This window comes from Hoplias malabaricus, chromosome 3, assembly GCF_029633855.1.
Source record: "Hoplias malabaricus isolate fHopMal1 chromosome 3, fHopMal1.hap1, whole genome shotgun sequence".
Taxonomy (NCBI): Eukaryota; Metazoa; Chordata; class Actinopteri; order Characiformes; family Erythrinidae; genus Hoplias; species Hoplias malabaricus.
The window spans coordinates 14897970-14913854 of NC_089802.1; the positions used below are offsets into that span (position 1 = coordinate 14897970).

At 37.4% G+C, this 15885-nt stretch overlaps 1 protein-coding gene across 1 annotated transcript; it reads left to right on the top strand.

The window, feature by feature from the left end:
- Positions 1 to 5907: 5907 nt before the first annotated feature.
- On the top strand, positions 5908 to 15551 carry LOC136692372 (pleckstrin homology domain-containing family S member 1-like). The gene is made up of 14 exons (XM_066665713.1): positions 5908 to 5980; positions 7199 to 7237; positions 7342 to 7448; positions 7536 to 7654; positions 8621 to 8755; positions 9029 to 9104; positions 9226 to 9312; positions 9396 to 9506; positions 9626 to 9720; positions 10421 to 10471; positions 12209 to 12304; positions 13135 to 13224; positions 14900 to 15032; positions 15137 to 15551. Exons 2-14 carry the CDS (start codon positions 7210 to 7212, stop codon positions 15194 to 15196), a joined length of 1188 nt encoding a protein of 395 aa, XP_066521810.1. The 5' UTR covers positions 5908 to 5980; positions 7199 to 7209; the 3' UTR covers positions 15197 to 15551.
- The last annotated feature ends 334 nt before the right edge of the window (positions 15552 to 15885 follow it).

Consider the following 15885-nt stretch of genomic DNA (forward strand, 5'->3'; position numbering starts at 1 on the left):
TCCAAGTCTGATGTGTGTAAAGGTTGTAAATGTGTTTATATTCTAGTTGTTTCAGTCTATGTCTGTGTTTTTTCCATTGTATAAATAAAAATCCACCAGTTGAGCACTCTACTTTTGGGTCTTGTCCATCTCAAGACAGGAAGCCAGGAAGCCATGCAGGGGTACCTTCCACCCTCACAGTCCTCTTAGAAGGATATATGAATATCTGTAATCTATCGTTATACTATGTGCAAAATAAAGTAATACATTATATGTCCTGGAGATGACACGGTGTTTAAATCATTCATTCATTCATTCATTATCTGTAACCGCTTATCCAGTTCAGGGTCGCGGTGGGTCCAGAGCCTACCTGGAATCATTGGGCGCAAGGCGGGAATACACCCTGGAGGGGACGACAGTCCTTCACAGGGCAACACAAACACACACACACACACACACACACACACTCATACCTACAGACACTTTTGAGTCGCCAATCCACCTACCAACGTGTGTTTTTGGACTGTGGGAGGAAACCGGAGCACCCGGAGGAAACCCACGCAGACACGGGGAGAACACACCAACTCCTCACAGACAGTCACCTGGAGCGGGAATCGAACCCACGTGTTTAAATCAACACAACTTAAAAACAATTTATATGGAATATGGTACAACTTTGTTCCCTACCTAAAAGTATTGAATATGTAAGTATGACAGTTTTTCTGATACTGAAGAATCTGGTTATTGCAGTCTTGTAAATAGTGACACTGCAAGATTTTCAGTCCTTGCAAAAGCTCTGTGATATTGTCTTTAGATGTGAGAGGTTGTCACACATTAGTCTTTTCAAAGTCGTCTAGTGTATGGTTAGCATAAAACAACACACTTACAATGAAGCGAGACGACACCACAGTTTATTTTGGAGCAAACATTGAGCAAACATGTTCCAATCAGGGCTGGGAATAAGGCAAGAAAAACAAAACAAACAGCAGCCTGGGCCACTGGAGTATTTCTAAACTCACAGACAGGAAGAGCAGCAGGGACATATAAACGGATTTAGAGGGATTAAAGTTTCTATGATTGTGTGGACTAACCTGTCAAAAGCCACCTACTGCTAAAGCTTTCAGTTATTCATTCTATGAATATTTGAGGTTCTTTTAGTCTCTGCTTACTACATTGTTCATTGACTCAGTTCAAGGTCGTGGTGGGTCCTTCACAGGGCGACACACACTCACACATTCACTCACACACTCAGGAGTTTAAAAGTACACTAGGTAAAAATCTATATTTTTTCTCCTGGGTTCCCCCTGCAGTTGCTCAGTGTATTTCACTTTCACAGCAATCTCATTTACAGGACCTGCCCGCCATCAGATGTTAGTACAGTTTCTGTGCCAGTCTAGCAATAGCATAAAGTCTATTCTCTATTACAGGTCAGAGAAGAATCAATTATATTCAAGCTATAAATCTGATGTATATTTGTAGTACCAGTTTTACAGCTTAAATCATTGAGATCATGTCGGTGTTAAATTAAAACTTGTATCCCCGTTCAGCTGTGATTCGTATTATGTGAGATGTTCATGATGAATGGACTAATAGAAATGCTCAAAGTACTTGGTAGAAAATATTTTTACATTCACTTCCATTGAAAATTAAGGTACTTTCCTTCTGTAAAGTTATTATTTCAGAGATAGCAGTTTTGGTAGAGTTCCCATTTTTAAGACAGTGATGGACAAGCCCTCCCTGGGGTCCTCAAACTCTGCTTCCCCTGTAAAAGATGTGTCAGTGATTTCCCCAGTCAAGGTCAACAATTCCCACTACATACGGTGTTAGTGGAAAACTGCTTTCCTATCCTGAGCCAACTTACAGTTTGCCAGAATCTTCTTGGAGCCAACGGGAAAGCCATTTTACATGTCTTCGCCAAACTCTCCCACACATGAGATTTGAGTGAGGGTGGGGCTGGTCATGCAGTAACGCTGAACAGGTCTAACAATGGCAGTGTCCCAAACAGTTTGATATCAGTACAGAAAGATAGACCTACAGATTGTTTGGATAAGCTCAAGAAGCTGGATGAATATGATTAATTTAAGGCTGAAGAAACAGCCCAATGCCCTTCCTGAAACTTCTCATGTAGAGTAAGAGTCCCTTCAGAAAGAGGCCAAAAAGTGATGCATTTTTACTGAAAATACTGTGTATTCAGGTTTTTTGTATGTTTGTTTGTTGTTGTCTTATAAAATAACAAATGTGGCTACGGCACATTTAATATAGTTAAACCTTCACTGTCACATTGGGGGTACTCACTGTTAAAGCGAATCTCTGATGCGCCAAAGTATGGTTGTGCTGGTGAGAGCTCCCTTCTAAACAAGTCGTGAAACTGTTAGTCTCTCCCCACAATGCTACTTCATGCTGCTACTTTATATATTTAATGTTAATGATCCACCATATATATATATATTATGCCTGTGGGAATAGTAAAGACTGTGGGATTTTGACAGTTAATTAACTGAAGTGATAGATGTTGAGATTTGTTTGTCAACTCTCAATAGTTGTGTATGAAGTTCTTTTGGCAGAAAATGTAATGATGTCTTGTGTTTGGAATCAGTGGTGCACAACAGTGGACTCCCACATCTACTGGCCACTGAGCCATGATCGTCTCTGGGACAGATATTGCTTTTCTGAGTTAGGGTTGACTGCCTCTCTGCTAACCAACAAGAGGACCAAAGTGTCAGGGACAGGAAAGAGTCCAACCATGGGTTATTCTGACCTGCTGGTCCTGAGGAGGCCCAGTTCATTCAAATCAATGGAATGCAAGATTCAAAAGTCTTTACTGTCATTTCAACTATATAGAGAATAGTGTGATGAAATAAAATTCCTCCAGGACCATGGTGCAACTAAAACATGAGTACAGACAGGAATACAAGTGCACACAGACAGACAGTACAACAAAATGCAGACAAATATGGTAGCAGCCACAGAACAGTAATACATTACAGGAGGTAATGTGCAAAATATGCAATGTACCGTATTAGAGGACATGGACACAGACCTTACTGCCAGACCATAGGGAGATGTCAAAGTGTTTTGTTTATCTTAATTTGGATTAGCAAAGAATAAGGTAAAAGTGTGTGTTTTTTTCTTTCAATCTGTTTACTGCACAGGATGTTGCCAACTCATCAGATTTGTTTCCAGCATGCAAACAGAATGGAGAGCTAGCAAATGATGAAGAAATCCTCCTCTGAATTGGATAAGTTTTCTTTTTTTTGTTGTTGTTCTTTTGAAAGTATGCTATATCTTGTTGGGGAATGGTAACATCTACTTCATTACAAATAGAATATTCCTAGAGATGGGCAATTTTTTTATCCCTCCCACCAAAAATAAAGAGCAAGAGCAGATTAGAAGGTTTTATTAACCAGGAAATAATTTAAATGGGGCAGCACGGTGGCGCAGCAGGTAGTGTCGCAGTCACACAGCTCCAGGGTGACTGTCTGTGAGGGGTTTGGTGTGTTCTCCCCAGTGCATTACTGCAGTGCATTACTTACATCTCATTTTCCCTTTCTACCCTAAATGGTACCAATGAGCATTGTGGTTTAACACTGATTAAACACACATCAGTGGGGTGAGAGTCACTGACCTGGAAGAGCGTTTATAGGAGAATAACTGTGAATTCAGAAACCTTTTGGAGCCTTTCAGCAAAACAGTGTTGTCCACATTGGAAAAGTCAGTCGAGCATTGATTATTGTCTTGTCTCACTCTGTTAGGGGAGGGCAAAACAAATGTGTGTGTGTGTGTGGGGGGGGGGGGGGGGGGGCGTACATTTCCACAGGGTGGGATTAACTGCCATCCTGAGGGCGAAAACCATGCCTTGAGAACAGCAAAATAAAGCAGAATGTGGCTTTTTTTAACTGCTCGGGACGCCTCAACTCCATTACACTTTTAAATTGAAATGAGTCATTTGTTGCTGTGTGTGTAATGTGTGTGTGTGTGTGTAAAATTTCTGATAGTCCACCTTTAATGCACTTTTTCTGTGTCTGACTGTTATATGCGATTATGACAAAGTTCCCTCTACTCAACATTGATGGAAATCTAAACCCCTGTCTTGGGTTTTATGCTTGAACATTTATAGGAGCTATAAGTCATTTTCATGATAAAAAAAGTTTTCATTTCATAGTGCTTATCCCTATATTGTATGTAAATAATATGCACATTGTCTGGCCTATAGTTTGTATATTGTGTATACAGTGTATAGTGTGTATTTTTCTGGTAAGCATTGTACATTTTCTAATGAACTAGAGAGATACCAGCAACATTTTTGTCAACAATAAATTCCTTTGGTGCGAATATACTTGGCCAATAAATCTGATTCTATAAAAGCACACACTAACAAAACTTGAATCAGAAATGTCCATCAGAGAAAACTTGAAATTTCAATACAAAATAAAAAGTGTGGGTCAGGTATATTTGGAAAAAGGTAGTAGGAAATGCTTATGGTATATTATTTTTAAATATTCTAAAATTCCCCCAGACTTCCTCAGCACTTGTTTATATCCGGTATTCAGATTGGTTCTAGTGGTATGGCCACTCCTTTGACCTATTACTGGCAGGAGGAAGCAAACATTGTTAACAGTCATTACTTATGAAACACTAGATGTCTGGAACAGGGCCCATCTGTTTCTGTAGACAAACTTTGTCCAGTCAGGGCCAAGCTTAAAAAGAAAATATTTGAACCAAAAATGTTTTATAATATATATATATAAATAAACAAAATACCACAGAATCACACAATGCATGATCTTCACACTACTAGAATGAATTCTTTAAATACAGTACCATGCAAAAGTTTTAGGCACAGAGATTGAGAAGTAAGTGTTTATTTCCTAAAAAACAAACAACAAATAATGCCCATCATTAGAATAAAACCAAATAACATTATTCTAGTAAGTGTGATATTCATTGTGTGTATGTGTATGTGTGTTTAAATTTTGTCGTGGCAGTCCATATTAATTGAGGTGAATAAATAATGATATAAAATAATGTGTGCTGTTGATTTAACAAATTCATGCAATCAAGAAGAATCTGAACAAAATATTGTTCTTCAAACTCACTCACACCTACTACTTTATAGAAAAAAATGATCTCATATTTCTTATTTGTTTTATATTATTATTATTTTGTATTTACTGTTATATATAACTTTATACAAGTACCACACTTACTGAGAATGCATGAGTTTAAAAATATATAATTATCTTAAGTGCCTAAGATTTCTGCACAGTACTGTATATTAAAAAACATTATACACTTTTTCCACCACTGCACTCATCCCTCCAAAAACAACATTACAGGAGAAAACAAAACATCTCCTAATTTTTATGGAACATAATGGAACAAAATTTTGATCCTTGCATCATGACACTGACATTATTTAGGTGAATATCTGAAATAAAATATTCACTTTGTCCAATTTTTATTACTGAATTCAACTACTGTAACATACTTGCAGACAAAACATGTATAAATTACAGAATAAAATGCTTTGGAGCAGCTGCAAATGAGTCTAAATGAGCCTTGCCCAGTGCCAAGTACTGTCCAGAGGGGCATAAAGACCAGTGGAGCTGCATTCTTTAGAGTAGCTCTGGGAGGAGTTGAAGTGGCATTGATAATCCAGAATTTATATTCCAACATCAATATCAGACGTCATTCTCACTTGCTCATAGATTCCTGCCAACAACTCAGCACAGAAATGCAATGGTTCCCAGATAAAAAGCAAAATGAGACCTCTGTCAATTCCATTGGTGCCAGAAGGGACTTTTAGCTTTAAAAAAAAGTGTGTGTGTGGTGGGGAGGGGGGGGTTTCCCCTAAGGGACGGACTTCTTATCCGAGTTCCTGACACAAAAGCTAAAACCCAGCCTCTTTCTGATGTCACAAAGCACACACACTGACAATATCCAAGAGACTGAGTGAGCACACCAAGAGGTACAGAGGATCTGCAGTGATTTCCTGCTCTAGGTAAAGCACTGACTACTTTATTCTACTTTAAGTTAATGTAAATGGGTTTTCTTTTAACTTTGCACAATATATTACATAGTATAATTAGATTCATTATTATGAATTCACTATTTATTTAACATTGTTCTGCATTATTGACAAGTGGCTGCACATGTTTCTGGAGTTATTTAATTATGATAATGTTATTTTCTTTAACAGCAGGTGAAGATATATGTGATTTGTTAGCATTTATATATGAAAGTGATCCACTTTATACTTGTAACAGTGTTAACTGAAAACTGACATCTAAATTATATTTCATGGGAAAACGGAGACTTAAACCTTAATTTAGTAGTTGTAATACAATACAAGATATTGTGCAATTGTTTGGGCATGAAAATAAAGACATCTTCATCCTTAAAAATAAAGGCACTGCAAAATGTTCTTTGAGTAATGTCATAGAAGAACCAAATTTGGTTCCAAGAAGAACTGTTTTGCTAATAAATTTAATGGGTAACAACCTTAAGATGAGTGATGGAGTTTTAAACCTTTAAAAGGTTCCTCAGGCTCACACATGTCTCACAGAAACATGCATTTTATAGAACCAAAAGGGGTTCTATAAAATTGCTCTAAGAGCCCTTTGTAGCATCCTTATTTTAAGAGCCTTAATAGATTGAAATCAGGGAAATAAAAAAAAGAAATTTCAGAAAGGCCATATTTAAGTTTTCCCCCCATTGATGTGTTCACTTATTTTCACATAGAACATCAAACAAACGTGTTAAATAATTAGGATCCCAAGCCTATGCACAGGACTGTGCCTTATTATTATCATTATTATTTTTCAGTGATTTACACGAGTGAGGAACCAATGTGATCAGCCTCATTGCTTTACGTAATCATTTATTTAGAACTCCTGATTACTCATTGTTTTACATACTTACCGCATAATAAAGGTGTAATAAACAAAAAGTACTCAACTAACCTATAAAGACCTCCAGTACTTGGTTAGTGGGTTGTATGTTTTTGCATATTATGGTCATTTGGATTTCCTAGTATGCATTCTTGGTGATAAAAAAAATAATAATAACACATACTATTTATAAAATATTTTGAATGTGAAACAACTTTAAATAATAGTTAAAAAACCTCATATATAAAAATACATGAATGGAATCCTTAGAGTATTTGCTTGTTCAACTGTGAAGACAACACTAATGAAATAATACAATGCCGTTTCAGCATTGTTTCCAATGTCAAGTAACCTCCAAAAGTTTTCAGGTAGGTCTGCTAAATATTCTAAAACAATGAAAACAGAATACCACCACCACAAAAAAAAAAAAAGTGCTTGAACATAACCTTGTTTTTTTTTTTTATCTGTCCAGTGGGTGGGAACTCATTGTTTTACAAAATGGAAGCTCCTGACACTGAGGTGGTGCAGTTTGGCTTCCTGTACAAATCGCCACCTCACTCCCTCCTGACAAAATCCATGGTAGGAGTCAAATAAATGTGAAAATTAATACAAGTTGATTTTATATTTAAGTAAACTTTTCAGAAAAGTTTTTTTTAACCTCTGTAGAAATCATGGAAGAGAAGGTACTTTGTACTCAGCAGGATTGGTGGACACAGCTATGAGCTGAAGTACTTTAAGGATAACATGAAGAGAGACAAACCTGCAGGAGAAATCGACTTGTATCAGTATGTACATATTTAACCCATTCTGAACAAGAAATAGAACATTTGCACCATTAAGGCATCACGTAGAGGCATGTGCACAAATTAGTCCACCCCTCGACAAAGACGTAGAATACTCCAATGCATATTTATATTAGTGAATACTGTTGCATATTGTAATGCATGATTATGCATCACCCCCCACTCCCCGAGGGAAATAAATTATAAATAAATTTTTCAATGAATAACTACACATCCTCCACCTACAGGGGTTAGACAATGAAACTGAAACACCTGTCATTTTAGTGTGGGAGGCTAAGTTTCATGGCTAAATTGGAGCAGTCTGGTGGCCAATCTTCATTAATTGCACATTGCACCAGTAAGACCATGTGCATCCAATGGTTCAAACATTGTGTCCTGAATGGGGTGCGTGTATCAGGACGACAATGCACCAATACACACAGCAAGACTGGTGAAAGATTGGTTTGATGAACATGAAAGTGAAGTTGAACATCTCCCATGGCCTGCGCAGTCACCAGATCTAAATATTATTGAGCCACTTTGGGGTGTTTTGGAGGAGCGAGTCAGGAAACGTTTTCCTCCACCAGCATCACGTAGTGACCAGGCCACTATCCTGCAAGAAGAATGGCTTCAAATTCCTCTGACCACTGTGCAGGACTTGTATATATCATTCCCAAGACGAATTGACACTGTATTGGCCGCAAAAGGAGGCCCTACACCATACTAATAAATTATTGTGGTCTAAAACCAGGTGTTTTAGTTTCATTGTCCAATCCCTGTACATTTGTTGTACGTGTTATATTTAACATATTTCCCTTTAGATGATGTGTTAAGTTAATTTCACATAGAAAGTCAACAAAACATTTTGACCAATAAAGTGTCCAAATTTTGACTGTCTTGACTTATTTGCATTATTTTCAGTTCCAATACATCAGTATAACTTTGCAATCTCATGTGAATTTCATTTAGGATCTCACTGCTTTTCTTGGATCCGGAAACACACCGCACTTGGGAATGGATTCAGAAAAACTTTAGATGTTCTTCATCCTGCGTCTTATACATGAGGGTGCTGGACAGAGACTATTTCCTCATTGGAGAAAACAGGTTAGTCATGATGACAAAAGTAGGACTTTGACTGCACCAATATTTTAACATCTAATGTACATTCATAGAAAAGTGCAGGCTGTTACAGCAGGGAATGGGAAACAAACTCCTGACTAAATTCAGAATAAGCAGTAATGCTTAACGTAGGGTCGATAAAAATCACTGAAAGTTTGAGTAAAGGGGTGAGGTCTCTTACTATGTAAACGGCATCAGCAGTTTGGGATGACTTATTAAAACTGTTAACCTTCAGTAAAAAACCTATTTTTACTTTAGCACTGAAATGGAGGGCTGGTTCAATGCCATATTTGCAGCTCTGAAAACACGGACAAACAAAGCACTCTGCCCAGAGGTAACGTCTGTTCATGTAGAAAACAATCATACAAAGCACAATTGATTACAACCCTGTTTATCTATGAAACAAACACTGTTTATTTAAAAATGTACATATATAAATGCTTTACCTTTTACAGGAAAACAGAAAAAATAGGTCAATATCTGAGCCTTCAGAGGTAAAAACATCCTACGATGATCAAGACCTTGGTAAAAACAAAGCACTTGTAAGTAATCTGAACTGGTTTACCAGTCATGTCATGACTTGTACCACTTTGTTACTGCTGCCTTATCATGTTTATTTTCTCAGGAGCTGCTGAAAAAACTGTCACCCCCTTTAGTGAGGCGGTCCGCACCAGAATTCAATGTACAGTATGATCACTATGACTACCCTAGGGCCTACAAGATGAAAACATTACCTGTAGGTTCCATTTTACTTCTATATATAGGGCACCAACACACTCACATATTCACCTAAGAATTTTATATATACACACACACACACACATGCTGTCATTTAACATAACACTGTTTCCAAAGAAAAGTGAAGATGAAGATGAAGATGACGAAGAGGATGAAATGAAGGAGAAAAGTGAAACAGACAAAGATACTGACTACATGGATATGTCAATCGTGTAAGACCCTTTTCCTTCACCTCAATAACATAAGAACAACCTTTTGTTGGTTCCCATGGATATGTTCATACCGACAAGTGTACATCCGGTAAAATATGCTCTGTATCAGAATTTTTAAAAGTCATATAGACTCCACCAAACAATAAAGAGCAAAAGCAGATTAGAAAGTTTTATTAACCAGGAAATAATTTCATTGGCAAAAGAACTGTACAGAAGGGCTGTCAAGAAGAAAGCTAATGCCATAATACAGAATAATGTACCTCTCGTTCTGTTACTTTCTGTTGTCCTGTTAGGCCATTGGAATTACGTTTGATATGTTATAACCTGTGTCCATAGAGCACAGTCCAAATACACACATAGCTAGATGGATTAGGCATGCAAAACAGTCAACGGGTGTTAGTGTATGAGTGACTGGATGACTGGGAAATTGATGCCTTGCCATGAGTGGGACCCTTGTCCAGGATGTGTTCTTCCCTTGAATCCTTGAAATGTAGATGGACAAATCTAAATAATAAAACATGGGCAGTTTTCAAAATGTATCTGATAAGTTACAACAGTAATTGTAAAAAAAAAGAAAAAAAAAAAGAAAGAAGCTTGTTTAACATCTAAACAAGCTGTGTCATTTGCAATAAGCAAAATGCTAATGTTCACAATATGGTTATAATATTAGCATATATGACCAAATGTTCCTTATGTGCAGGAAGAAGGCAGTAAGCGAAGTTCCCATTGAAGATCCATACCTCATAATACAGTAAGTAATCACACCATTATCTTCAATGGTCAGCGGGGTTAACATTGTTATTTTATTCAAAATGTATGCCCTAACAAGTGAAAATTTTTTTATTTCAATCAGTATACATAATCTGTCTATTCACTATTTCTAGATTATCTTTTTTTCAATCATTTTTTATACTGAAATTGTCCTATTTCACTGGCAGATATGATTTCAGGAATAAAACCTTTAAAACCAGTAAAATCACTCTAAAATATGTTGATAATACATATACCTATACAACAATCTTACTGCAATGTTTTGTGCATCTTTCAAGAGAGAGTTAAACTGTATGGCTAAAGGTTTCTGGACACCTGCTATTCCAACATTCATTTGTTGTCTGTAATTGTTTATCCAGTTTAGCTAGTCAATACTGGGGAACCAACACACTCACATATTCACCTAATAATATTGGTCAATACATTTCTAAGATTTGTGGGCACAATATACTACATAGGGACATATTTTACTTGTTTATGCCCTTATTTGTTTGCTTACTGATTTATATTTACTTGTACTGGGACCCATAATATCTTAGTTACTGTTTAAACATAAATGAAGAAGAGTGTCTAAAGCCAACATGACATCATCATATAAATAGATACATTAGAAAAGTTTAAGGGGCGGCACGGTGGCGCAGCAGGTAGTGTCGCAGTCACACAGCTCCAGGGGCCTGGAGGTTGTGGGTTCGATTCCCGCTCCGGGTGACTGTCTGTGAGGAGTTGGTGTGTTCTCCCCGTGTTCGCGTGGGTTTCCTCCGGGTGCTCCGGTTTCCTCCCACAGTCCAAAAACACACGTTGCAGGTGGATTGGCGACTCGAAAGTGTCCGTAGGTGTGTATGTCTGTGTTGCCCTGTGAAGGACTGGCGTCCCCTCCAGGGTGTATTCCCGCCTTGCGCCCAATGATTCCAGGTAGGCTCTGGACCCACCGCGACCCTAAATTGGATAAGCGCTTACAGATAATGGATGGATGGATAGAAAAGTTTAGATTATGAATGATAAAGTTCACTCATTTATTAGATGTGGTTTGCTTCAATCAAGAGGGTAATTTTCCTTTGCATATCTGAGGACATAGAGACAGACACAAATAAACTCAAAACAACGCCCACTCGAACAGCAGAGATCAGTGTCTCTTTTGTTTTGCTGAGTAACTCCTGCAGAGGATTTACAGGTTATGGACTATTTTCTTAAGTTCACCCAGAGCTAAAATTACACCCTATACTGTTCAGGAATATGGTTGTTTATGACTAAGCTAAAACAACGCCTGTTCTGAAAAAAAAAAAAAAAATGGGGCCATGTCATCAAAATAAAGTCAGCATGCTAATGACATTCACCATTTCCTTTCAGAACTTGACTGACCTGTCTGGTTGCTGTGATTATAGCAGAAACTTGGCATTAAATTTCATCCTCATTCTCTGGACATACAGTCACTAATGGATGGAAATTTTCCATCAAGTATAAACGATCACTGGACAGCAATCTTGAAAATACAACCTGACATTTACACTGTGTAAAAATTCACAAAATGCACTACTAATGGGTTATTTTGGACCTAGTTTTGGTAAAAGATTTTTTTCCCCAACTTGCAGTTAAAAAGAATATTTTCCCCTGAAAAGCTTTTTCTTTGGGCATGCTGTTCATTAGTGACAAAGATGCAACATTTTCGGTATTTCTCAGGTAGTGTTTTTGAATATTACTTTTATTACATTTTTTACAGGCCAACACAAACTAGAAGGGCATCTTTATCTTATAGTGAGGATTTCTGTAATGGCACAGCAGATGAGAGCCAGGATGCAAAACTTCCATGTACAAGGTGAATTTTTCTCTGTGTGATCATGGTTCACCACTTGTTGAGAGAAATGTGTTGAGAGAATTGTCAAACAGTTCATACAGAACATTTCTCAGAACAAGATTGCAAAGAATGTAAGTGGTTCATCACCCACCACACAGTTTTGTGAAGTGTCAGGAAATCCAAGGAAATCTAATTTTGTCTAGGGCAACACCCGAAAGTACTGCTGAATATAAGTGACCTCTGAGCACTTAGATGGCATTAAATAAGTATACATTTGCTTGTAAAAACCTTGCATTTTATTTTTTTTTAAATGCATTTCATTTAAAACTCCAACCGCTCAGGAAATGGCACTATTTTGAAAACCTTATCAAAGCAACCTAACAAATGAAAAACAAATGAAAGTGCTTTTGAAGCCTTTTAACAGTCCTTGATTTATGAAAGCTGTTTGACCATCACAAATGCAAACTGAATGATGTTTGCAGACAATAAGTAAATCTTTTCACAGCACTGATTATCTTTGACTATTGTGCAGTTAAATTGCTCTAGTTTATATAAAGCAAGGGTTTGTTTCCTCTGAACTGTGATAAATACACAACAACCTGCTTAGATTATTCCTCTTTGCAGATTAATTGAAGGAGTTAAAGACTCTGAGACTGCATTCCTCAACTGCAAAGGCAACAGTGGTTCCACTGGTCTGAGCAGTGAAATTCCACAGCTCAAAGTCAAATAACAGACATAAACAAGATGTATTCTTCAACCTTTAGCAAATGTGTAGTGAATGAGTTTCTAAGCGGCTGCATTTGGAATGATCATTTGTTCAGATTGTAATGAAAGTTGTGTTTGTTTATCAGCAAAACACTATTCCCTGAGGAAAAGGAGATTTGTGTCAATCAAGAGGAGCTGAAGAACATGGTCTTCTCAGAGGAAGCGGGAAAACCTTGGTAAAGAACTGAACTAACCTCACAGAGCCAGAGTCTTGATAATACAGACAGCAGTTAATGATTTTGTAGGTAACTGCTTTATTGAGGTCAGGCAAAACTGTACAATATTTCAAAATATCTTGCATCCAACAAATATTCTCATTAAAAATAAATAAATAAATAAACAAACAAACAGCACAAAAAGACTTACTTTTGTTGCAATAATGCTTCTTGGCAAAACATCTTATACTGTTGGAAAGCCTGTTAATTTCCCTTTTAAATGGTGCATTTACATTTGAATCAAATGCATTTGCTTGCATTATATTGCATTTGAAAGCAATATGCATTTGCAGGATGAGCAGCAGAGCTGAGTATGAGATAATAATAATAATAATAATAATAATAATAATGTTCAACTTATATAGCACCTTTCCCAAACTCAAGGATGCTTTATATAAAGAGGGAAAAAAACGGAGGAATGTGTTACAGGGAAAAATGTGGGGGAAAAAAATGTTTTTAGCAGCGATTTGAAGGAAGATAAAGTTGCAAATAGAAGGAGGAAGAGAATTCCAAAGTTAAGTGGCCCCATTTAAAAGGCAGGTGACAAGCTTTCTAACGGTATAAGATTTTTTTTTTGCCAAGAAGCATTGTTACAACATAGAGGTACTCTATGAAACACAAATGTCCTTACTTTTTGTGCTATGTTTATTTTGTGAGAAGACTTGCTGGATGCAAGACATTCAGAAATCTCTTACAGTTTTGGGCGGGGGGTGTGACCACCATTTGCCTCATACATTGCAACACACCTCCTTCGTATAGAGTTGATCAAGTTGTTGACTGTGGCATGTTGGTCCACTCCTCTTCAATGGCTGTGCGAAAATCATGCTGCAACATGATGTGATGGTTGTGGATTAATGGCCTCAGAATATCGCCACAGTATCACTGTGCATTCAAAATGCCATCAATTAAAATGCACCCGTGTTCGTTGTCCATAACATACGCATGCCCATAAAATAAGGCCTCCGCCACCAAAAGCAACTCCATTCACAACGTGATATCAGCAAACCGCTCACCCACACGACTCCATACAAGCAGTCTACCATCTGCCCTGTACAGTGAAAACTGCTACTCATCTGTGAAGAGAACACCTCTCCAACATGCAATACACAATCGAATGTGAGCAGTTGCCCACTCAGGTTGGTTACGACAACAAACTGCAGTCAGGTGGAGACCCAATGAGGACAATGAGCATGCAGATGAGCTTCCCTGAGACGATATCTTACAGTTTGTGCAGAAATACTTTGGTTATGCAAGCCAATTGGCAATTTTGCCAATTTTGGAGGTGAAGATGCTGGATGTGGAGGTCCTGGGCTGGAGTGGTTACACGTGGTCTGCTGTTGTGAGGCCGGTTGGATGTACTGCCAAATTCTGTGAAATGTCTTTGGAAACAGCTTATGGTAGAGACATCAACATTCAATTTATGGGCAACAGCGCTGATGAACATTCCTGCAGTCATCAGGCCAATTCCACGCTCCTTCAAAACGTGTGGCATCGTGCTGTGTGTGATCAAACTGCATATTTTAGAGAGGCCTTTTATTGTAGCCAGCCTAAGGCATACAAAAAATCTTATGTACATAGAAAAAGATTGAGGTCAGACTTCAAATACTCAGGGCTGTCATTCTTTTCTCATTGCTAGTGTTTCAGACTGGAAGCATGTAGAAACTTCAAGTCAGTTACATGTGGGGGATCAAATCGTGGCCATAAATGATCTGTTCACAGAAAACCTAGATGAGTTGCAGACCTATATAAAGAGGCTCAGCAAAAATTGGGTAAGATGCACTTTAGTTTAGAGACTTTATATTTTATAAAACTGTTTTTTATATGACTCATTTGATTTTAATGCCAGACATTAAAAATTATCTTTCCATTGCAGGTTAGATTAACAATCTTGAGACAGCCAGGATCTAGGCCTTTAAGTGGATGTAGTGCATAAAATGAGCCCTGCTCTACAGGAGTACCTCTACACTATTCAATAGTCTGTACAAGTATATGTACATGATGTCATATGTAAAAGTATTTATCCATAATTGCATGACATGGATCCCTCTAGTGGTTGTTGTCTGAATTTACATTGTAAAGATGTCGATGCCACCAAATTAAGCTGCTCAAATATCTAATTATTTAACTAATATGCACTTTCAGAAAATTGAGTCTCTCTTATTGTATTATATAGGTATAGGCCAAGTTTGAATATATACACTAATAAGACTGAGCTTTTTAAATAGCCAAAGGATGTATATAGTAAATTTGTAAATATGGTTATGAAAAAAAATAAACCACATTACACATGTAACTTGTAATAAATATTACAAATACTAATGCTGTGTATTTAATGAAGCATATGAATAACATTTGTCTAAAATATTTACTCCATAGTAACACACACACACACACACACATTTAGGCTGATTGAATAAATTAGATTGTAATATTTGGATGCATTTTATCTATCCATCCATCATCTGTAACCGCTTATCCAATTGAGGGTCACCTGAATTCCTGGAATCATAGGGCAAAAGGCAGGAATACACCCTGGAGGGGGCGCCAGTTCTTCACAGGGCAACACACACACATTCATTCTCACACACACACACCTACAGACACTTGAGTCTGTAGAGAGAC

What these genes read in the sequence shown, in the direction of transcription:
- LOC136692372 (XM_066665713.1), top strand. Translation starts at nt 7,210, where the DNA reads ATGTCAAGTAACCTCCAAAAGTTTTCAG. An exon ending in CCCTCCTGACAAAATCCATG is followed by an intron (nt 7,449 to 7,535) that starts GTAGGAGTCAAA and finishes TAACCTCTGTAG; the next exon opens with AAATCATGGAAGAGAAGGTA. An exon ending in GGAGAAATCGACTTGTATCA is followed by an intron (nt 7,655 to 8,620) that starts GTATGTACATAT and finishes AATTTCATTTAG; the next exon opens with GATCTCACTGCTTTTCTTGG.